The sequence below is a fragment of the Oryzias melastigma genome, linkage group LG13 (assembly GCF_002922805.2).
Source record: "Oryzias melastigma strain HK-1 linkage group LG13, ASM292280v2, whole genome shotgun sequence".
Classification (NCBI taxonomy): Eukaryota; Metazoa; Chordata; class Actinopteri; order Beloniformes; family Adrianichthyidae; genus Oryzias; species Oryzias melastigma.
The window spans coordinates 6,757,900-6,781,260 of NC_050524.1; the positions used below are offsets into that span (position 1 = coordinate 6,757,900).

At 39.0% G+C, this 23,361-nt stretch overlaps 1 protein-coding gene across 4 annotated transcripts in view; it reads left to right on the forward strand.

The window, feature by feature from the left end:
• LOC112149074 (rho GTPase-activating protein 42) overlaps window positions 1-23,361 on the forward strand; it is a 110,993-nt gene that overhangs the window by 65,288 nt on the left and 22,344 nt on the right. For all 4 annotated transcript variants that reach the window (XM_024276527.2, XM_024276526.2, XM_024276528.2 and 1 more), the window contains exons 4-6: window positions 3,808-3,879; window positions 21,888-21,989; window positions 22,208-22,318. In XM_024276527.2, coding sequence (XP_024132295.1) covers window positions 3,808-3,879; window positions 21,888-21,989; window positions 22,208-22,318 — 285 coding nt within the window. The remainder of the gene's footprint in view (window positions 1-3,807; window positions 3,880-21,887; window positions 21,990-22,207; window positions 22,319-23,361) is intronic.

Below are 23,361 nucleotides of genomic sequence, written 5' to 3' on the forward strand. Positions count from 1 at the left end.
TTAAGGGTTTCACACCTCAAAAAATCACGTTCATCACCCATGACTGTTGCCACAGTGGATTGGTTAGAGTTGCGGTGAAAGTGTATAGTTGCAGGGTGTGCAACGAATTTGCTTGATTTTGCATTAACAATTGCTATCGCATCACAAAATCCTGGAGGGACTGATATAATAACACATAGTTAAGGAGCTCTCTGTGTCAAAAATTGACATTTTGGGTGTCCCCAACTTGATGGTTTGTGATGTGCTGGCTGTTCCAATTAAATTAAGGCTTCCCAACCTCCGGGCCGCAAACCGGTACTGGACATGAGACGGGCTATAGACAGATATCCGGTTGTTTGGTTGGATGCAGTAACAGACACAGACCAAGGTCAGGGCTCGGATCGCATCGGTGTCCATGTTTGGTACTCTATCTAACAGAGCAACCTGTCGGAACCTCAGGACATGTCTGGTACTAGTACCCTAACCCTAGCCCAGCCCGCATCTGGTACCGCTTCCAGAACCGATACTGTGTCTAATTCCGATACGGATCCTCATCCAGTACCCCAACCCTTGCCCAGTCCGCTTCTGGTACCGCGTCCGGAACTGGTAACATTCCACACCCGATAACGATACCCTAATTCTTGACTGGTCTGTGTCCAGAACCTTAAACCTTGGCTGACTCACATCTGTTACCATGTTTGGAACCGGTACCGTGTCTGATACTGGTACCGTTTTGCGTCCAGTACTGGACACGGATCGGTACGCTAACCTTAACTCGGTACCGGGTTAAATTTTGGATTTAAGTACCCTAGCCCTGTCCGTGTATGGTGCCAGTACACTAACCATAGCCCAGTCCGCGTCCGGTACCGCATCCAATACCAGTACTTATCCACGCATGGTACCGGGCTAAGGTTAGGGTTAGGGTACCAGTCCTTGTCCGGTACGCAGTTAGAGTTAGGGTGCCGGTGCGGTCCATGTACCCCCTAGTACCAGTTTGAAGCCTGGAGGTTGAGGAGTCATGATTTAACTGTAACAGCCTGCACATAAAAAAGAAAAAGTTAGGGAAACCCAAAACAACATTTTTTGAGGGGTCCTTAGATATTCATCAAAATGTGGCGACTTAGGAATGAGGATGTGTTGCAGAAACACGTCAGAAGACAAAAAAAAAGAGATATTAGTTACTGCAACAAGACCATGGAACATCTGTTACACAGAAGAAAAATAATAATTTAGTTACTGCAGAGGTGACATTTTAAGCAAACACAAAAACACACATCTGTTAAAAGATTGAAGAGATCCAGTAAGCACACTTAAATCCCTGTTTTAAAGCCTTTTTAAAAAATAATTTATACCATAGCACAGCAAGAGCAAAAAATACTTTTAACTATAGTATTATCATCACAGTTATGTCAGCCACATGGAGCTGCTAATAAAACAATCTTAGTCCAAGAAAGTATCATCTTTCCAAACAGTTTACCCCGAAGCTGCTCTCTCGCACGATGCAGTAGAGCCCTTAAGTCCCAGGTTCCAGCTGAAGCTGCCACAATTCAGTCTTCTACAGGCACAGCACATCCCCCAACTCCCCACTGCCAGATCATGGCTTGTCCTTGACATTTCCAAGATGCTCCCAGAGGTCTGGCAATAACACTTTGGCTCACCTTCCAATTTACATCCTCAAGAACCAAGTGTTCACTGAATGGCTAATGTACTTGTTGTCACTTTTAAATGAAAATCATTGATATTTATCGATCTGGGAGTGGTCAGGGTGGTTTTGATTTATTTTTGCTTTGTCATAGCAAAACAATAAATCAATAAATTTCATATATTTGGAATTGTATTTAATAATTCAAATGGGAAAAAATAGACAACAAACCACAGCTTGATTGATGAGCGCTATTTTAACTGAAATGCGGATCTACAATATCTGCTTTCAAGTCCCGTCCATGCGGCCTGATCAAGCAACCAGTTCATGATGTACGCTAGGAGAGATTTCGCTTCCTTTTGAAGTGGCTCCCTGTGTTCGTTGGAAAGGGTTATTTTTGGACACAAAAATGTTTCTGATCAATGCTTTAAAGACCCACTCCAATGAAAATTGTGGGATTTTTTGTGTTTTTGAAATGTTTTGTAGCATTTTATCATGATGGAGGACATATGTAAAGAAAATTGAGATTAAAATGGAGTATTTCTTTATACTGCTGCCTCTTAAATACAAATGCCGCTGCACGGCCACCCGCTGAATTTGCTGAAACCCTTGTATGTAGATCGTCACGCAGTAGCATTTTGTGACTGTGAAGGTCCAGTATCAGTCAGCAGGAAAAATTAGGTTTTGTTCAAAAGTTGTTTTATTCCTTTTTTTTATATAATGGACATGGATTATTTGTCCACAAAATAATAATTTGGGCCCAGGAAAAAGAAAATTTACCTAACAAATGTAAAGCAAAGGGGACTGAACTGATCCAAAGAACCCACCATTGGTTAACACTCTGGGGAAGCTTTATCGGTATGGACAAGTCCACATCGCACACAAAGGGGAGCTAACATGCAAATGTTTTAACCAATTTTTCCAAAAGTAAAAAAAAAGAGAAAGCAATGAATAAAAAAATCTACCACATAATTGAAATCTCCAACATAAACAAAACAAATCCCTTTAAACCAAACAAAAAAATGTCCGTAATGGAAGAATGGAATCTCCGCAGTGGTTTGCCCCATTCGTCTTGACTAGTAATGATCATCACCTGCAGTGAAACAAAAAAAAATCCAAGTAAATAAACAAAATACACCTATGTTCACCCATTAAATATATGTTTTTTTTAATTGTGTATGTTTTAATAATGAAAAAGTATGCAAAAAATACTAACTTAGTAATTATTGGAGAGTGGTTCATCCACCACGTTTTTTTTTTTTTTATTTTGTCTAAGAAACAATAATAATTAAAAGACAACTGGGAACACTTACATGAAAATAGATAAAAAAATGATTGGAGTTGGATTTAAAAAAAAATATATATAAGGGGTTTGTTTTAATGGGGATCAGATCGGTCTTTTCAACCTACACCACTGAGTTATTACGTGTAGATAAATGTAACACAGATGTGTTACTGCCAGACCCATTCTTTATCGCGCAAACTGACCGCACATGAAGCACCCTTTAAATCAGGCGGAGAGTCGTGTCATTGGCGACAAAGTCTCCCTCAAGCGGCTCTACCGGCCTGATGTCATCTGATCCCCACAGAAGAAAGTCCATCCAGTGGAAATTCAGAAGCGCATTAATGGCACCTTTTTGAACCACTCACCTGTAAAGATTGAGCATTGACTCTAATTGTGACAGTATATCTTATCATATTGGTTTGTGTCTGGAATTTAAAACAAAAGTGGGTGAGTCATGACACTGGAGGGGTCACCAACATGTCGAAACCAGTTTAAAATAAGATGCATCGAAAGCTTCACCTGTAAAGGTGCTTCATCTGCAGAGCTGTGTCATATTTCTGCGAGATTTGACAGAACTCGTGTTTCACGGCTTCTGAAAAACCTCCTATTTCTTACAGCAGGACCTCCGTCTGCCAGGAGCTTTATCTTTCTCTATTGTAGCCCTCTTTATCCCTCACAGTAACACACTGTTCATTATAGTCCATGCATCTTCATTTGACTGGAGGTGGAAGAATCTGTCATAATTCCATGTGTGACACATTTTGCTGAACGCATTAGTTATTTCTCTCCTTTTTTGTGCGTGATTTTTGTCTTTCCAAGGCCATCATGTGGAGTTACAATAACTTGGATAAAATCTTTCAGTCAGGCTGACATCTCTGCTTTCCTTTCGTTTTTGTTGCAGATTCAGAATGCAGATGATGTCCTGATCACGCCTTTGGAGAAATTTCGGAAAGACCAAATTGGAGCAGCAAAGGTAAGAGACCCCTTGCAATCATTACAAATTACCAGTATATTTTTTTTAGATGCTTTTTTATCCAAAACACCCACTCTGACAAAAAATCTATTTGGTGTTTATACCATGTCTTTGTGACATCTGTCTCAAAACTAAACGGCTGGATAACTCCAATATAGCTCACCATTTTTGTTGCTGGTTACACCAATTATGTTTATGGAGAAAATTATAGTATCACTCGATTTGTGTGTGCGTAATTCTTAATTTATAACTCTTACAATACATTTTGTGTGCAACTTTATGTACGGTACTTGCAGTTGTACAAAAATTATAAAATACAAAAAATACATAACAAATCTACACATGTACAACATTAAATTACAGCAGCTTAAAGTCTCCCTCCGATGAAAATCCCATTTTTTGAGATTTTAACGGACGGGGCTGCTCCGCTCAGCTCCAAAAGCCACGCCCCCTCAGAGGAGATTTTGGAAACAGAGGCTTCAAATCAACATGAAAAGTAGCTTTTTAAGACTTTCAGGTGCAGGATTTTGGTCAGAAACTTCATAAAACTATCTAAAACATGACTGGGAAGGTTTTTTTTTCAATTAAAAAGTTGTCATGGAGGATTTCAAAACTAAACACACACACACAAATGTTCAAAAAGTATGCATGAATCGCCTGTTGCACACATACAAGACCGCATTTACGCACAAATCTGATGTAAGACTGTTTTCATCTCTCCAATGATGTGTTTAAATGCTGCTAGAATGCTAGGTCATCAGTTTTGTCTAACGAGCCAGTTTGAACTTAGATTGTTATTTATTTTTATTTTATTTAGTTTATTTATTTCATTTTCATAGTGCACAACAAAAACTTTTGTGATACTCTTGTCCTCGGTGAAAATGAAAGGGGACAGAAAGACGAATTATTATTGTCTCTGCCCCTTTTAACTAAATCAAGCTTTTCAACCAAATCTATTTCTTCGTATTTTAACAATAATGTCAACTAGCTGGCAAAAAGCAACACAAGAAAACAAGTGAAAACAAGAACAAGAAAGAAACAAGCAACAAAAACAACAAGAAATCAAACCAAGTATACCAAATATACTGTATATATATTTTTTCTTATTTAATCCGTTCCCAACGACCTTATAATTCATATAGTGTCAGCATTTATTTTTTTCAAAGTTTTTTAAAATGTAGCTACTATTTTATTGATTTTTCAGGATTATTCCTAGACTGATCCCACTGAAACACTTTTTTCATTCATTCTTCTGTATTCTTCATTGTTCTGAATTTATTGTGAAAAATATCTGGTGAAAACTTGACATTTTCCCACTTTCTTAAACATTTATGCCCAATAATTTATACAAAAACATCTAAATATGTATTTTGAGACTGATACGCACAAACTCTACAAGAAACCTAATAAAATGAACTGAAACCAGTGTTTTGTTTGGTTGTCAGATTTCTAAAGTGTGTCTAAATGGCTCAGATATTAATGTCATAAATGTCTCTGTGTTACAAGTTTTTACATTTTTGCTGTAACGGAAACTGATTGACATTTTTTCGTTTATTTTTCATTTTGGGATCCGTCCCCAGCAGCATGCTTTTAGCTGGTTTTGTAATCAGGGAAACTCGAGCTTGTCTCACTTCCCGGACGGTCGGAGTTGTGCGCGGTGTTGCCTGTCATCGCGCTCACTGGGGACACGTTGTTGAGCTGCAGATGACTGTACAGAACTGTGTGGGTTTGAAGCTACAAGCCACACTTTCATTTCTGGCCAACACAAAGGCACAAATGAAAGTACAGCAGCTGGTTTGTGGTCACTCCCTCAGTGAGATCACACATGAGCAAGCTGGGAGGACTCTACCGAGCTCACCCACCGAGTTTCCAGCCTCTGCCTTGACTCATTTGCACTTCCTAACACAGCCGTTACCCCTGTGACGGACCTCTCCGTCTCGGACTCCCTGATTTGATTTATTTTACATGACTTGACAGCCACTGGTCTGCCGAAATACTCATCTTGATGCACTTCATTTGTCTCTTCACAAGCCAACCAGCAACATAATGGATCCATTCCTCTTCTCTGTGCTGAGGTGTGAACATTATCTCCTTGTCTGGTCAGACTGAATAACCGCTTCATGCCTCACCCATCACACATACCCTTCATAAAGAAATAGCGCATTGCTGTCATTTCTTTTTTCCCCTCTACTACATCAACATGCCCCGTGTTATTCCAGTGACTGTCTGTGTTTATAAAATGGTTTCTTAAAAGCCACAGCCCCCCCTCCCCCCATCACTCCCACTACCTCTTATTTCCTCCAACCACTTCCTACTAATGGTTCTGTCCTCCTACAGCCCCCACACTAAACATTAACCCAACAGGAGTGAGATAAAAGACCGGCATCACGAGTGGCTGAGCAACTCTCCGCAGTTCTGGGAATCTAGAAAAATCCACAGGCCGACTGGACTGACCCTTCCAATTCTTTTACTCTGTGATGTCTGAGGACGGATCACATGAACTGACTTGGAGCTTTTGCCATATATGGGCATTCTAGGAATAAGCTCAGTGAGATTATGTACCAGTGTATCGACTTCACAGACACGAACGTCCGTGGCCAAGACGCACCAACGGACTGCAGCTATTGAAAACAGATTAGGCTGGAGAAATCATTTTGTAAGAAATTCCTTTTAACTTTTCACAATCAGAATCTGCAGCACTCAGAAATAAAGCTCAAACAATTGTGTGTCTTGACTTTCATGATGGGGAAGTAGGCCTCAAATTGTTGTTGTTTCTCTTTTCCATTTAAGTATGGTTTTTATTTTGTTCTTCCGTTGCAATCAAAACAGTCAAGTATGCCTGAATGGCACTCTTCTAAAAAAAATAAGTTATATAAAAGTTCTGCTGTTTCTGGGTTTACACCCTCCATGTCTTCTGGTACATTTGTTTATTTATCCCCAAGTGTCGAGGTTTCTGCTTTAAGGTCTCAAAATTGAAGCAAACTCTTGTAGGACTCTTGGAAAAGTACCAGAGGGGTGTCGAACCGGTGGGTGGTATTCTTCCTGTCTGAACATTTGACACCAGCACTCCGTTCAAGTATGTTCTTTAATGTCGGGAGCACTGTAGGTGTCCACCACAAGCCGCTTTTTTTAAAGTGAATGCAAACAGAAACAGACGGATGGCCACCGATACCCTGAAGTTTGCTACACGTTTTCTGAGGACTTCTGGGGCCTGATTGAAAAAAGTTTCTGTGCCTCCTGGAGTAAAACTGTGTTCTGCACACATGCAGAAGTTTGAATTGTATTTTTAATCATGATAGACTATTTTCTGCCTACTGTCTGTTCAGAAACAAGTACATCACATTTGGGAAAAATTAACAGCAAAGTTTTACTAATTGCAAAATGAGAAAAAAGTTATAGATCCCAAAATAATAATAAAAAAAATCTTATTGATAGATATTTCCCAGAACTACGACCAAGGACCAGTTTACAGTCAAAAATAAATAAATACATTTATTATGACTTCAAATCCCATAAATTTATGAGAAAAAAGTCGTAGCTGTTAAATAATTACGAGAATAAAGTTGCATACTTATGACTTCAGAAGTCATAGACTAAATGTATTACTTTTTTCTTGTACATTTCCATGTCGTAAATGTATTACTTTAGATTTCATAAATGTTTTTATGACTCATTTTATTTCTGCTTTTTATTACTGTGTTTTTTTTGTGTTATAACTATTTATATACATATTTTATCTTATTCTTTTATTTTATTTTATAATATTTTTAAACATTTTAACTATAATAAATACATTTATTCATACATTTACAAGAATAAAAGTTGTTACTAGAAAAGTGCCAAGGTTATCTCTGCTTGAAGATGAAAGACGTGGAGCATTTTGTGAAGCTTTATTTCCAAATCGGTGTCAAAAACAAAGAAATTCTGAACCTTTTGGCAACTCAAAATCAAATTATCAGTAAAGCTGATTTAACAGGGTTAGGTGTTGTTAATGCAGAGTTTCATATGTAAAAGAAGGAGCTCAGAGACACATTTGCAGGACCACCACCTTATTCTGCCCTTTCAATTCACATACCCAGAAGCCCATTCGCCGCCTTACGTCATGTGTCGTCTGTCATGCGCAGAAGGGCCAAAGAGGAAAATAAACAGTGTTAGATACGTCCCATTCTCCACATAAAACGTCCCGTTTCAACACAAAACAAAGAGAAATTTAAAAAGTCTGTTATGTTAGCAGAAGAACATTGAAAATTCCAAAAACTAGGCCTCTTCAGACGGAAGCACCATAAGACAAGATTAATAAACTGTAAATCAAAGAGGTTTTGTGTTTTCTTTTAGGTGCAATTCTGCAAGTTTTTTTTTTTCAGCACATTGTCAATCAATTTTCTCTGTGCTGTCTCCTATACAGAATGTGTACAGTTTGTCAAATTTGCATAAATCTTTGATCAGTGTGACTGAAGTGCCAGACATTTATCTATGAAGGTTTGAACTTTGAGAGACTTTAAACAAGTGAACAAAATCGGAAAATGTAAATGTCTAAAAAGTGTATCAAGTTTTTAGTGAATAACAAAAAAGCTGAGTATTTTGCGGATTTTACTTCTTGTGGGTTTTATTTAGAATGTGTCTCCTGCAATTAAGGAGACCACTGTAGTCCACTATGAGACTATAGGGGTGTGACTGGTGCGATGTTAAAACGTGACACACAGGGTAGCTAATTCCAACGCAGACATGTGGCTGCATGTTAGCATAAGCTTACAGAGAATATCTTAATAGCACAAGCTCAATAGCTTAACACAGAGAAGTTCTTACTTGTACTCTGGATCGTGATAATCCAAACACTTCCTAAATTCTTGAAGCAGCAGTTTCTAGTCGGGATGTTTTTTTTCTGACGGAGAGTGTAAGGGTGTGTCGTCAGCAGTGAGGCTGACAGGTGGACAGACCTGAGAAGACAGAAACAAGAACATCAGCTTGTTGGGAATCCACGGCTGTGCCTCTTGCTCAGAACAAACTGGTGACAAGCAGATCATGTGGCACAGCTAGCACAAGGGCACAGGAATGGAAATGACAAACCACAAACGCCCTGCTGTTCAAACTGTACCTGTGAATAGTCCTGTCAGTTAACCTAACGCATGGCTTGGAATAGGCTGTAAGACAAACGTCATAAAAACATGAGAACAGACTTTGAGTTTAAAGTACTTCAGAAGTTTATTTACTAAACAATTTACAGTTATTTATAAGTGCCTAATTAGATATCAAATAGCTTTTCTAGTGTTGAAGACGATGCAAAACGAAGCGGCAATCAGCCTCTTCCACAAGTCTTTTTAACTGTGACAGCTCATCCCCACAAACCATCGACTGGCCTCAATCATCTGATTCCCATCAGTAACCGGCAGAACGGTCTGCTCCTACATGCACACAAAAAGAAACCCCACACACGACTCAAAGGCCATAACTTGACTAGAAAAATGTGATCAATGACTGTCAGTAAAATCTGTTCACATTAAATTTACTACAAAACCTCGTCACAAGTACCATATGTTACTGCAGGGTCGCACAGCTGTCGTGTTGCTCGGTCCCACCTTTACCAACACCACCTGTTCTTCCTCAGATCTGGCTCTGGAGGTGTTTTTGCGTGCTATGGAAACAGAAATGAAGTACCTTACGCTGGGGAATTGGGAATTTGACCCAGCCTAGTCCAGGGGCCTGCAACCTGTGGCTCCAGAGCCACATGTGGTTCTTCTACCCCGCTGATGTGGCTCTTTAGTTAAAGAAGATGTAAAAGTTCTTCATTTTAAAAAGTAACTGTGTATGTAGTTAAGTAAAAAAAAGTAAACCATCTCAAAATGTATTCAACAGTTGAAGAGAATATGCACCACAAGTTGAGCTAACACTTTGACGGATTTTGGTGTTCTATATTCCTCAGAAAATCAGGTTGATGTCACTAAGCACAACCAGAATTACCCAGATTATAAAGCAGATTTTTTGGAAGATTAAAGGATTTTAGATACGGGCAGTACGGGCGGCTGCCTGGGGCACCAATTCAAAGGGGGTGCCGGTTCAAGAAAAAGAAAATCTGCACCACTGTTTTTTTTCATGTTATATCACAGTGTTTGTAACGGCCTGAAACCAGCGAATTGGCGCTCCTTGAAGCTGCATGCACGCCTGTCGACTGAAAAGGTGCAGGACAGGTGTGTGAAGAAAAAAGAGAGAGATGGAGGGAATCAGTTCAGTTGTGGGTCCCTCCCAAATTAAGTGGAAGGAAGGCGGGGGAATCTACTTCATAGATTATATCTACTTTATTTCACCAGTGTTGCCAGAATGGGCGGTTTTCTGTCCAGTTAGATGGTTTTGATTCTAAATCTGCGGGCAGAAATTTGTGTTTGGTTCAGATTATTGAAACATGTCTCAGCATGGAGAAGCAGTCAGAGGAGGCAAGTGAGCCGGAGCCTCACCTGAAATATCCTTACCATCGTGAGCAACTAATAAAATAAAAAATGTGTCCACCAAACTGTTTTATCATTTTAATTTATATGAATGACTTTGAATAATTTTTACTCAAAATCGCAGCATTTTGCTTGTTTTATTGTGTGTTAACCAAAATATGCATAACAAGATGTAAACTATTTATTTTCTTTTCCCTTCAGCTGCTTCCTGTCATTTATCAAAACGCTTCATAACTTCCTGCTTTTTTTTCCATGAATTCTTTTTTTTAACTTTCTGTTTTCAATGAGTCCATCTTGAACTATTTCTGACCCTCCTCAATTCCTTTGGGTTTAATAAAGAAACCGCTGTAAAAATGTTACCAAAATAAACCCACCACGTCAGATTTAACTAAATAGCTTCATCTTTAACCCTCAAAATCCTTTACTATAAATGTTATGATTAAAAGCTTAACACAAAAAGTCCCTACTGGCTTTATCATCAAACTTTGATTGAATGAATCACAGCTTCTGTTTTGATATAAAATAATTTTAAAGGTTTTGGGGAAACTTTTCTTTAAACCTGGCCATGAATAGCACTAAAAACAATATTTTTCTTTCAAACAAAAACTAGTTCTTTTTTTTTTTTTTAACCTCAAGATTAGGTAATGAGAGGAAAGTAAAGGCATCCCTATAGAATGTCGTAGATCTACATTCATGCCGAGCATTTCAAAGGCGGCTGGTTTTAATGAGCACTTTTCAAACTAGTGATGGTGACTCCTTCAGTGCCTGCTCAGAAGAGAACTTCTGTGACAAAATATTTATGGAGCTTTAATCCAGCCGCAGTCTCCAAGGTGCGTGAAGCTCTCATGTTTTAGACATCAAGAAATCCGCTGATCCAGAATATTTAAAGCTGTATCTTTTAAGCTAATGGCCAATTTCACTAAAGCAAATCTCTGTAATCTTTATTTTGCTGCATATTTTTTTTAATCTGCTCTCGTAAATCTCTCTCTGTTTGCTCATTAGTGTGGTAACAATGCAGACTTCAACGATGTCAGAACTTTCTGTTCTCGTCGAAGTTTTTAGTATTTTGTGAGTGAAAACTAAAGTTGATTATGTAAAGTTGATTTTAGAAAACAGCACAGCATAACTGAGCTGCTATAAAGTAAGAAAAGGGAGTTCCTCATGGCACTCTGCTGGAGCCACGCCTTTTGTTCTTACATGCTATCACTCCAGACAAATAATCATGAAAAGGCTGTTTCATGCAGATGGGGTTTATGAAAATTAAATGTATTATTAACCCTTTACTATATTTTTCAATGGTAAAATCATTCCTAGTGGTTTTTTACTTAGGATTATGCAGTTTTTAGCCAAAATCAAAAAGTCTGAGTCGATTTCTGTTTTTGTTTAAGATATATTAGCAGTAGCTTATTAGACATTTGATTCTGGTTTATGATAGAGGTGTTGGTGGGGAAGATAGCTGCACTAATTTCCCACCATTTATTTTTTTATACTCTCTCCTGCTGCCTCAGGGGTGGGTTAACTTTTTGACTTGTGGGCCACAAAAGTCCTGGACCAGGAGCAGATGCGTGGACTGATTTGGTAATCCACCTAATTAGAGAAAGAAATAACATCCAATCTGGATGAAAACATGGTTTATTTTAGATTAATAATGACTATATACATTGTAAAACAGAACATTTTGGTGGTTTTATTTTTAAAACTGGGACTTTAGTTTTCATTTTAGTGTCAATTGCACCAATGGTTTGATGTTCTTCAGGGAAAAACGCAAACGCAAAATGACTGTCCGACTCTGAAAACACACAAAAATGACAAATCTTCCAACATCACATAAATGCAGAATAACTTCCTACACCTAGACAAAGGTCAAAGTATTCATAGTGTGCAATAGAAAATAATATAGAGAAAATAAAGAAAATAAGGATTATCAACGTAATTTATTCCAGTTTGGTGGGCCAGATTAAATAGTTTAGTGGTTTATGGCCCCATGTAGTTTTCCCAGCCCAGCGCTAGTTTATAGCATCTCAAAAGCCCAAGCTAACATTAGCATAGCAAGAAAAAAAAAAAAAAAAAAAACAGCAATCAATATTAGCGCTATCAAGCAGCATAGTTTTGAGCCAGATGGCTGCTTAAACTGGGAAAATGAAGACATTAATGGATCTATTTGTTTGCACGTGGAATCTTCAGAGTTGTAGCGGAGAAAGGAGACTCTGGCTCGCCCATGTCAACTGATGCGTCACAAACCCAAGCTTTTTCTAACTGCGGGTTTTCATCTGCTCATGATCCAACATAATTTGAATAAAGAAATACTCACACTTTTTTATTCTTCATTTTTTTAGACATGTCTTCCATTACGAGAAAAGGCTGCAGGAACATGTTAAAAACACTGGAGTGGGTCTTCAACACGAACATAACACACGTTGATGTATTGTAAATCTTTAACCATTTTAGGTGATCAAAGTAAATCAGCTGATTCTAACATGTTATGCAACACATTACTAACACAAAGTGTTGCATAATGAAACACAGCCACTTTTGACAAAATCAGCTGATTTATGTTGATCGGGGCGACACGAAGAGTTATGGTTGTCGAAAGCATGTCAACAATGGAGCCAAAGCTCCAGTTCAAAAGGGTTAACTGACTTCCTTTGCACCTCATCAGGCCTTCTGTCAGCTTTAGTAAAGCCATTATTGGATTCAGTCTAGTTCTTTTTGTGATTTAAAGCTTTTTTCCAAAGCACAATGTTCTTAAACTTTCAATTGAAGCCCATAAATTGTTGCTCCCACTCTGCACGGGTCTGAAATTACATCACCATTTTAGGAATAAATATGTGGTGAATTTCAAGACCTAAAAAACAAAGGAAAACTCTTGTCACTCATTCATTTATGGTTTTATTTGAATGTAGTTAAATCCACGGATCTCAGTATCTTATTTATGAAGCTTTACTTCCAGCATTCAGAGTGAAACCTGTTTAAGTTCTCGTCTTTGTATACCTAAATAACTGTTTTAACTAAACATTTAGTTAATGAGGTTTTAATCTTGAAAGTGGTAACAAGCAGCCATAATAATGATAGTAGAGTAGGTAGTTAAAGCTCTCTAAGTTCCAGAAAAGTACTGGAATTCCCCATAAAGCTCTGTTTTCCTTGTTCATCTAAGACCAGCTCATGTGTGGTGGAGCATCATAATAGTGCAGTCATTGCTGTTTAATTGCCTCTCTGGACCCATATCCCAATTAGATGCCTCTAATGAGCTTATAGAAGTAGGTTGCGGTAGTTTTTTTTCCCCTTCATGTCACTGCTCTGGAAATCCGTTTAAAATGGAAAACGTGGTGCACTAACGCGTCTAACGTTTGCATAACGTGTTGAACAAAAGATTAAGTTGTAAATTCACAGCTCTCTCCGTGTCCGTATCACCCTCCCGTGCAGCTTATATCCGTTACCATGGTGATGTGAGGCTCGCGATTGATGGTCCTGGGGCTCATTAGGGCCGGTGTCAAAACTGCAGACGTCCGGCGAGTGTCCAAAAATGACTCCTGCAGTCGACAGGTTTGTTCTGAGCCCCCCTGTCTGGGGTATTAGCGGAGTCCCCATTACTCTGCCTGTCATCAAACCACTCTTAAGAGCAGTGTGAGACTCCAGCGGGTAAAAATTCCACTACAGAGCAATCTGCTTCAGAATATTCTCCTGTTGCATCTGATTTATTCATGAATGCCAACAAAGCAATCAGATGAAGAAGTCTCACAAGAGACGCCTTTGTGTGTATTTGGTGCTCTGCAGATTCTTGCCAAGTGCTTTGACGTTATTAGTTCCGTTGAGCCATCTGATCACTCTCCAGCACTGGCACTAGTTTGCATCAGGAGTCCACATATGATGTACGCTTCATTGCATCTATCTACAGTTATATACGGCGGTCCCATATGTGAGGCTTCGAAGGCGCTCGTTTGCTGAAGTTATTTGACTACAGGAACATGCAGGGAGCAGATACCGTCCAAATTTCTCACTTTCATATTCCAAAGCTGATGGTTTTATTGAAATAGGAGCGTTTTAGAGGAGAGTGAATGTTTAGAGATTGTTGTCACTTTTTGACAGTGTGGTTCTGTGTGATCATCATCTCCACAACTGCGATCATCAGAAGAGGGGCTTCAGCTCTCCTCCTTCCAGCTCAGAGATTTGATGCTTCGCCTCTTGTTTGTAATGCAAGGGTTGTGCAGGGTTCAGAGTGTATCGTCTCTGTTTCTACTCAGCAGGTCTTGTTCTCGTTGGGATTTCAAAACTGAGAACACTAGAAGAAAAACAAATCTTTTTTCTACTTCACTGCTGGCAGTTTGTCTTCTGTTTATTTGATGCAAACGATTTACTTTTTCTTTTGGATAGAAATAGAAAAATCATGTGTTTGTTTCATCTTCAGGGGCGCCAGTAGAGTTTTTAATGGCTTGTGGGTTTGGGGCCCCCTTAACTTAAGACACAATCTAACTAAAAAATCTATTGAAAATCAATAATCTATTTTATTTACTTGATCAGCAGTGTACTGACTGTCTCTTATTAAGGAAGTCATTCACAGTATTCTCAAACCATTTACTTATATTTGCAACAAATTATTGTCTAGTGGTGTTGTTCCAGACCTGATGAAAGTAGCTAAGGTGATTCCGATTTATAAAAATAGCAATAAGGAAATTGTAACAAACTACAGACGTGTTTCCCTGCTACCACAGTTTTCTAAAATCTTGGAAAAACTGTTTGCAGTTAGACTTGATGCCTTTTTAGGTAAACACGATTTATTAAATGAGAGTAAGTATGGATTGTGGAGAAACTGTTCAACTGCACATGCTGTAATAGAGTTTGTGGAAAATGTTGCAACTGCCATTGATCAAAAACTAAATACAAAAAGTATTTTTGTTGATTTAAGCATTTGCTGATGATACCAATATGTTTTGTTCAGGAAAAAAGATAGGAGTAATAATGAATGATAAATTGTCTTGGAAATCTCATGTAAATGGCATAAAACATAAAGTTCCTAGACCTATTGTATTCTGTTTAAAATCAGGGATGTATTAAACAAAAAGAGTTTGTATCTTATTTACTGTTCATTAGTTGTTCCGTATCTTTCAATAGTTAACAGAGCAGGATATTGTAAATCAACAAATTCTTTATTTTGTTTGAATAAAGGCTTAAAATTAAAGGAAATTGTTTATGTTAAAGGATTAGAAATTGTTTAGAGAGTAAAAACATACTTTAGTTAAAAATGTACAGAAACAATTTACTTTAAGAGAAGGTCAGTATAATTTAGGAGTTTTTTTTACTTTAACAGGTTAATGTTAAGGCGAGATGTGTTTAAGTTCTCTGTGGGAAGTTATGGAATTAATTGAGTGATGAATTAAAATGTAGTTTTAAACTTTTTTAAACTTGTAAACTTTTTTTGCAGTTTAAAAAAAGGCTAAAATTTTAATGTATAAATGATTACTAAACAGTTATGTAAAACAATTTGATTTACTTTTACTTATTTGTAAAATATTGTTTTTTACTTGATTGCTTTAATTTGGTTTGTTAAATTCATGAGCATGGAAGCTTAACCAATAAACCTACTACTACTAAAGCAATGATTAATAACAAGACAATATTTGTGTTTCCATTATACATATATGCAAAACTGTATCGAAATTCTGGAAATGTAAAAAGAAAAGCACAATTTTGCAATTGCACTGTTTTCATTAAATCATAATTATGTGAATTATCATCATCGCAATATCAGCCTGGAACAAATATAGCTCGGAAACGCACGTTCTAGAGACCACGTCCATTGAAAAGTTTATGTAAGATCCTACACAGGATTAAGTCAGTTTTAGGCTCTACATACAAAGCGTGCAGCGATTGAGCACGTATCGAAAGTTAAACCAGTTCAACTTTGGCCAATCAGGAACCCAGATGAACATGAAAAACATTGACGTCCCAACTGTTTGAGAAGTGTTCATGAAGGAGAAATGAATAACTGAGGCTTGCGTCCCGCTGTAAATATATGACACCAAGTCTTTCTTACTGTATATCAGAAAAGAGCCGTGAAAGAAAAAAGCCTGGAGCAACATTCACAAGATTTTCATGGTTTTGACATTTCACATCAAGCCTCTTCCAACTGTGAGTACATGCACTAGTATCGAGTTACGACAATCCATCGTGAACACCGTATGTAAAAAGCGTTTACACATTTGACCAATCGAATGGAGCCCTTTTATGTTAGATGTCCAGCTATGTAGACGGGGGTCATTTGGAGGTTACGTTATGTTGAATTTTATTTAAGCAAATTGGTTGTAGGTCAATGGGCATGATGTATTAATACTTTTTTTTTTCTTTTTGTTCATGTATCGCAAGTTGTGTTGAAATCACAACATTGATCACTTTTCATCACATCCTCCAGCCCTACTGTGGGACCTCTTTTGATCCAAGGTAGTGCACAGCTAAGCGTGGTATCAGGTTTAGGTCACATGACTCATTCAAAAAACTTGAACTGGCTTTTTGTGACGCATTGACAGCCTGCCCCTCACCCTGCTGCAGCTGGTGCATGAGGACTAACCAGCACAGGAGAGGGCTATATAAGCTGAACGTCATTAAAGTGACAAAACATTATTTCTGAGAGAAAGTTCTGCTCTTACTGCTTGTTTTTTTCCCGATAATGAAACAAAAGTTTGTTTCAGACTCAAAAGTCGTTTCCTAGATTCCTTTTTTGCAAGAAATATTCTCCAATAACTCTGATCATTAAATGTATATCAACTAACAATCAGCTGTTGAGATAAATTGCACACACAAAAAAATCCTAGTCAGCCTATGTTCTGACTTTCTGTTGTTCCAGTTACCAACTGATGTCAGAACTTCTTTTATTGGTATCCAATATCACTTTTTAATGGACACCACACAGCCAATAAGAATGGAGTATTCCCCCAGACCATGGTGTGATTAAATAAAATGTCTAAAAGCATTTAAATGAATGTGCAAGGTGAAACCACACATTGGGAAAATGAAGCTTAAATGACACTTGTACTCATGGATGATTTTAATCCACCTTAAACTTTTATATCACTTAATTCAATTAAATTTTATTTATTTAGCCCAATATCACAAAATAATTGCCTCATTGGGCTTCACGCTGGTAATTTTACAAAAGCAGAATGTCATCAAATATAAAACAATCGCTAAAAACTAAACAGACTAAATAAGACTGGTTATCCCTGTCCTTAGACCCTCCTTCCTGGTAAGGAAATACTCCAAAAAAAATCTGATTCAGGAAAAAAAGAAGAAACCTTAGGAATGTCCACATGAGGGAGGAATCCTCTCCCAGGACAATTAAAGAGGAATTAGCTTATCTAACTATACTATTACGTATTTGAATAGAGTTCAGCCAGATAGGACTGAGGGACAGGTGGGGGCGAGGTCCACAGCCAAGATGAGCCAGAGACAAGGTCCACGGCCAAGATGAGCCAGAGGCGAGGTCCACGTCCAAGATGAGCCAGAGGTGAGGTCCACGGCCAAGATGAGCCAGAGACGAGGTCCACGGCCAAGATGAGCCAGAGGCGAGGTCCACGGCCAAGATGAGCCAGAGGGGAGGTCCACGGCCAAGATGAGCCAGAGGCGAGGTCCACGGCCAAGATGAGCCAGAGACGAGGTCCACGGCCAAGATGAGCCAGAGGCGAGGTCCACGTCCAAGATGAGCCAGAGGCGAGGTCCACGGCCAAGATGAGCCAGAGGCGAGGTCCACGGCCAAGATGAGCCAGAGGCAACGTCCATGGCCAAGATGAGCCAGAGGCGAGGTCTACGGCCATGAACAGGAGCACAGATGATCCACCTGGAATCTGAAATCCCTCCCGCTCTCCTGGAGGGGAGTGGGAAAGAGGAACAACACGTGAACCACACTGTGCCAAACTGCTGCACAGAGAACTAAACATAATAAACAATAAAGAGGATAATGGGAATAGAGAGCAGAACCCTTGAGCTGATGTAGATAAGGGAGCAATAAATTCAATATTCTCTGATTACTAGCTAGTAGGGCTGCCACAAACAATTCTTTTAATAGTCGATTGATCTCCAATGAATTAAACTTTCTGGTCTGGGTCCCTGAATTTTTTTTTGTAAAAGCATGCCCTCCTTCTGTTCTCCTCTGCTGCTCCTTTCAAAATAAAACAACAGTCTGTAGTTGTAAAACGATGTTTTTGTTGAACCCTTTAGCCTGTATTAGTGTATCTGGATGAATGAAACGGTGAGAATGGATGTGACGTCAAGCACAAACTCTCTTGTTAGGAGGCAGCACCTCCGCACACCCTTCCATGACTGTAAATGGAAGTGTTCAAAGTCCTCTAGCGCACATGCTCAGCTTTAGTGTGAGAGTTGTGTGCGTGGCTCCCCTACTGTTCTGCTCCGCTATCATTACATTCATACCAGTTTCTACACGTCCTGCCAGGATCAAAACAAAGCATCACACTTTGCTTGACTTAACCAGGCCTCGCCGTTTCTCCGCAGCACTGAGTCACCGCTCGGAAGCGCCAAGACTCCAGACTTCTTTTTTTTTTTGCTGTGGACTTTTCTCCCACTGGTCATCAGTGCTGAGGGATTCCTGCTGTGACTGGAGGGCTCTGCTGAACCTAAAGCTCTTAATTTATTGTGATCTCCAGTGTGTGCGCCCGTGTGTGTCAGTGTTTTCCCCCAGGGCTTTGGGTTGTGTGCGTGCTCACAAAAATGTGTCCCATCACCAGCTCTCATAACGTCTGAACAGACAGCTCCCCTTTGTTCTGTGGTAATAAAACAAAATCCCTTTGGGAAATCTGTTTCTGGTCAGTACACTGAGAGTTTTAAGTCATATGTTTACTTTACCCTCTACTCGTTTATTTTTCAAATACAGAATTTATACCCTCCTAGTCCATACAGAATGATAATTTCTGCCCCATCAGATGAAACATGGAAATAAGAAATTAAAGAGCTACTGATGAAAATTGTGTTTTTGGGTTTTTTTTAACACTTTTTTTCTGATGATGGAGGAAACGTATAAATCAATTTTTTGAGTATTTCTTTATTCAAACCATTGTGAATCAGGAGCAGATGAAAAAAATGTCCTTAGAAAAAGCTTATAATTGTAAACAACTAGGCTATTCTCTTCATTTGGCTCAAAACTGTACGGCTGGATTGCGCCAATATTGATCGCCATTTTTTTTACACTGTTCACAACCAAGCTTAGAGACTCACGTTTGAGCAGCCAGTTCCAGTGAAAATCTATGTGAACCCACATAAATGCACATTTTGGACTTCCAGGTTCAAAACTGAAGCGCTCACGCATCGTTTCACAAGTTTGTAAGTCTTTATTCTGGCTCTACGTACAAAATATGCAGCCATTGAACATGCATCAAAAGTTAAACCGGTTGAACTTAGACCAATCAGGGACTCTTTATTTGGTAGTGGCGTATGGATGGCATCTGTTTCAAAACACGTAAGTGCGTTCTTGAACACACTAAATGAGCTAAAGACGCTACCAGTGCATCAATGAGGTGTAGGGAAAAATCGATTTGGCGATATATCACGATATTTTATTAGGTGATACTTATATCGATTTAAAATGTTGACAAGACAATATTCATTCTGTTGTGCTACATCATAACACTGAAATGTTTTTGGAAAGAATTTGACGTGTTTTCCTCCTTCAAGCACCATTCAGTCTCCATTTAAAAGCTTAATTTAGCAATAGTGGAAATAAACTGTACTTCACCTGACAGACATACTTTTAGAACCTTATTGGTTATGGCCCATTCATTTATGTTTTTTTGTTTGTTTGTTTGTTTGGAAAAAATATTTTGTTGTTGAAATCAGATCATTTTGATTCTTTTTAAAAACAAATATTTCATTATTTACCAAAATAAAAGCACTATAAATTTTCCTGGGTAAAAGCAACTTGTAGCCAATAGGAGATACAGTTGCACTGCTTAATGTTGTGATCATTAAATGGTAAAATGGTCAATTAAATTTAATTGTTTCATTTCCATTTTATTTACATGAAAGGTAGAGTAATATTCAAGTAGAATTTTTTAAGGCGTACTCTTTAAAGAAAAATGTAAAAAAAAAAAATCATTCTGGTAAAGTCGTGGGACGTATCGTGATATGTATTGTAAAGGGAGACAGTATTGCGATACATATCGTATCGTCAGACTCTTGCCAATACACAACCCTGATCACTACCAAATCAGAGTCCCTGTTTTGTCAAAGTTCAACCGGTTTAATGTTGAATAGCTGTGCATTTTGTGCGTATTAGCTCAAAAATTTGCTTAAAAACTTGTAAAGCGATGCATGAACGCAAGAGCTTTGAATGTGGAATCCCATAAAAATGCACAAATTTAAATTTTTCTCTGGAAGCCTTAAACGCTCATTTCCGAGCCCGGTTGGCTTACTCCACTCCAAATGTACTGTCCACAACTTAGAAGTGATTTTTGTCTTTTCTTTTAAATGAACTACTGCCTCTCTGCAGAAACTATGTCCCTGAAAACGACACAGGTTTTATAGGCTAAAAACAGCATAATCATTATTTTATTTTTTTTAAAAACCCAATGGGAACTTTTTGAAGTAGATCAAAAAAGGGGCGGAGTGGGACTTACACTGGTAAAATTATCCATTGATTTTGTGCTGCGCTTGTCATCCGTACGTAGGAACACAACTGTTTCTTCCTGATGAGTTCCTCCATTTAACTGTGGTGGGATTTGCTGAGACAAAACACAGCTCTGGGTCATATCAGTAGCTGCTAGATTAGACTTGTTAAATCTCAGGGCCATGGGAATGGGAAGACACAAAAAGGATCTGGTTACAGTGACCCTTTTCCTGACACGTCCCGCTCGTTTTCTTGAATCTGTCTTCTTACTCTGCCATACATATATGCATAGTGGGAATGGGCATCTTGTCGGAGAGAGGCTTCAGGGGTTAGAATTGCAGATGAAGCACTCGGATGCCCTTGCCCAGGCAGGTTCTCTCTGCTTGGGTAGAGTTGGATTAAGTCCTGCAAATTGGATCTTTTTCTGTGTGGAATGTTCAATCTCTGAGTCCATATGCTGTATAGATGGGCATCTGGCATGAAAAGCCCATTTCCTTGGCCCTTTCTCAAAGACTTTTTCCCAAACACTATCTGAATCCCGGGACTCGTGACTGTTGAGCTTGACTTATCTCTGCAGGTGGATGGCAGAGCATACCAAGAAAGGGAAATGCAAACGGCGCCCAGCCGGTGCTGTCTGTGACTGTGCCAGATGCATTATGCTATTTGTGATTTACAGCGATATGAAATTTTGCTTTGAACTTGCGTCCTCAGCTGGGGCACCGTGAAAATAGCCTGTCTCTGAAGCCCTGTTGATAATGCACAGTCATGTCGGGGCTGTCGACTTGTCATTACACGTGTCTTATGGCACTTTTATGACCTACAACCATCTATTGAGAGAATTTTTAGATGCCAACAGGCAGATGTGAGGTGAAAATGCAGTTAGACCTCCACCTAGTGGCGGTGCGGGCTCAGATCAGGGGATGATTTCAAGAAACCCACTTTGCTTTTCATGTGTTTCCTAGGAGGTGAAGAAGAAATTTGATAAAGAGACAGAGAAATACTACTCCACGCTTGAGAGACATCTCAACCTGTCATCCAAAAAGAAGGAGGCATATCTGCAGGAGGTGAGAGCACAGCCGCCTTTTTTCCATCCTGTGGACACATTTAAATAATGCAGTTCACGTGTGGCTGATTGTCCTTTAAAATGTGTGGAGCGATGTGTGCGCGCGCCACTTTTTGATCCTAGTGGCTCCGCATAAACACACCGTGCCTGTGAGTCTGCGAGCGTACCTGTGTCTGTGCCGTCTTTGTTGTTGCACTAACCCCGGTTTGTTCATCCCAGGCTGACGCTCAGATTGATAAGGAGAGACAACTCTTTTACGACGCGTCCCTCGAGTACGTCTTCAAAATACAAGAAGTGCAAGAAAAGAAGAAATTTGAGTTTGTGGAGCCGGTGAGGAAAAAAATATTAAATGTCATTCATTTCTGTTGAAATGCAAATAGGAAAAAGCAACAGGTTAACTTATTGCTTTTGCTCTACTACATTTAGAAGAAAAATGCTCCTTTCAATCTATGTGGATGTTCCCACCACTCGCAGATGGCAACTTAGAACAGTTTTTCAGCTTTTATACCAAACATTCAGTCAATTCAGGCCATTCGGAAAACAGACAGATAGAAAAAAGGCCGTAAGTCTGAGTGGTTCCATGGTGAATTTCAAATGGTTTGGGTCCTTTTCAAAAATGCCTCAATTATTAACTAAAGCTTTAGTCACAAATGCCCTTATGGCTAGAGACAGACTGTCAGAAGGGGATATAGAGTGACCCACACAAAATATCAAGGTCAGAGACCTGTCGGTGAACCAGTAGCACAAAAATGCTTATGCATATTTTTTTTTCTACAGCAAGCAACAAGCAATAGGTTGTAGAAAACAATCATACAACATGCAGCAATAAGTCCGGGTGAAGTAGGTGACACGCAGGCAGCACGATTTTTCCTTTTTTGACCCCACTTTAATCTTTTATACTGAGCAAGAGACCCTTAAAGGGTAACCAAACAGGGAAGTTGGAGGCTGACTCCACCCACAGCCGAAATTTGAAAATCCAGTCAGAGGGGTGGGGCTTAGGGGCTGGACTGTTATCATTACTGGAGCTGCAGATCATGATGTGGGACTTCTGAAATGATGGGGGACTTAAATGGTTTGACCAATCGCAAAATTCCAATGTAATACCTCGTTTAAATTAAGGGACGACTGGAAATCACATTGTTTAAAATGGAAATCTGAATAAATCTCTTGTGTGATCTGGGAGCAGAGTGTTATAGACCCAATCCGATCATGGATCACATCAAATCAATAAATCTATTGAATTTGTCATCCTTTGTCACTTTGTAACAACTCTGCCAACTCCGGCATAAGACTGAGCGGCGCTTCTTCTTCTGCGTTGCGGTCAGTAGCAAATACTGACACGCACACCTACTGTTATTTATTTCATTTTTTAA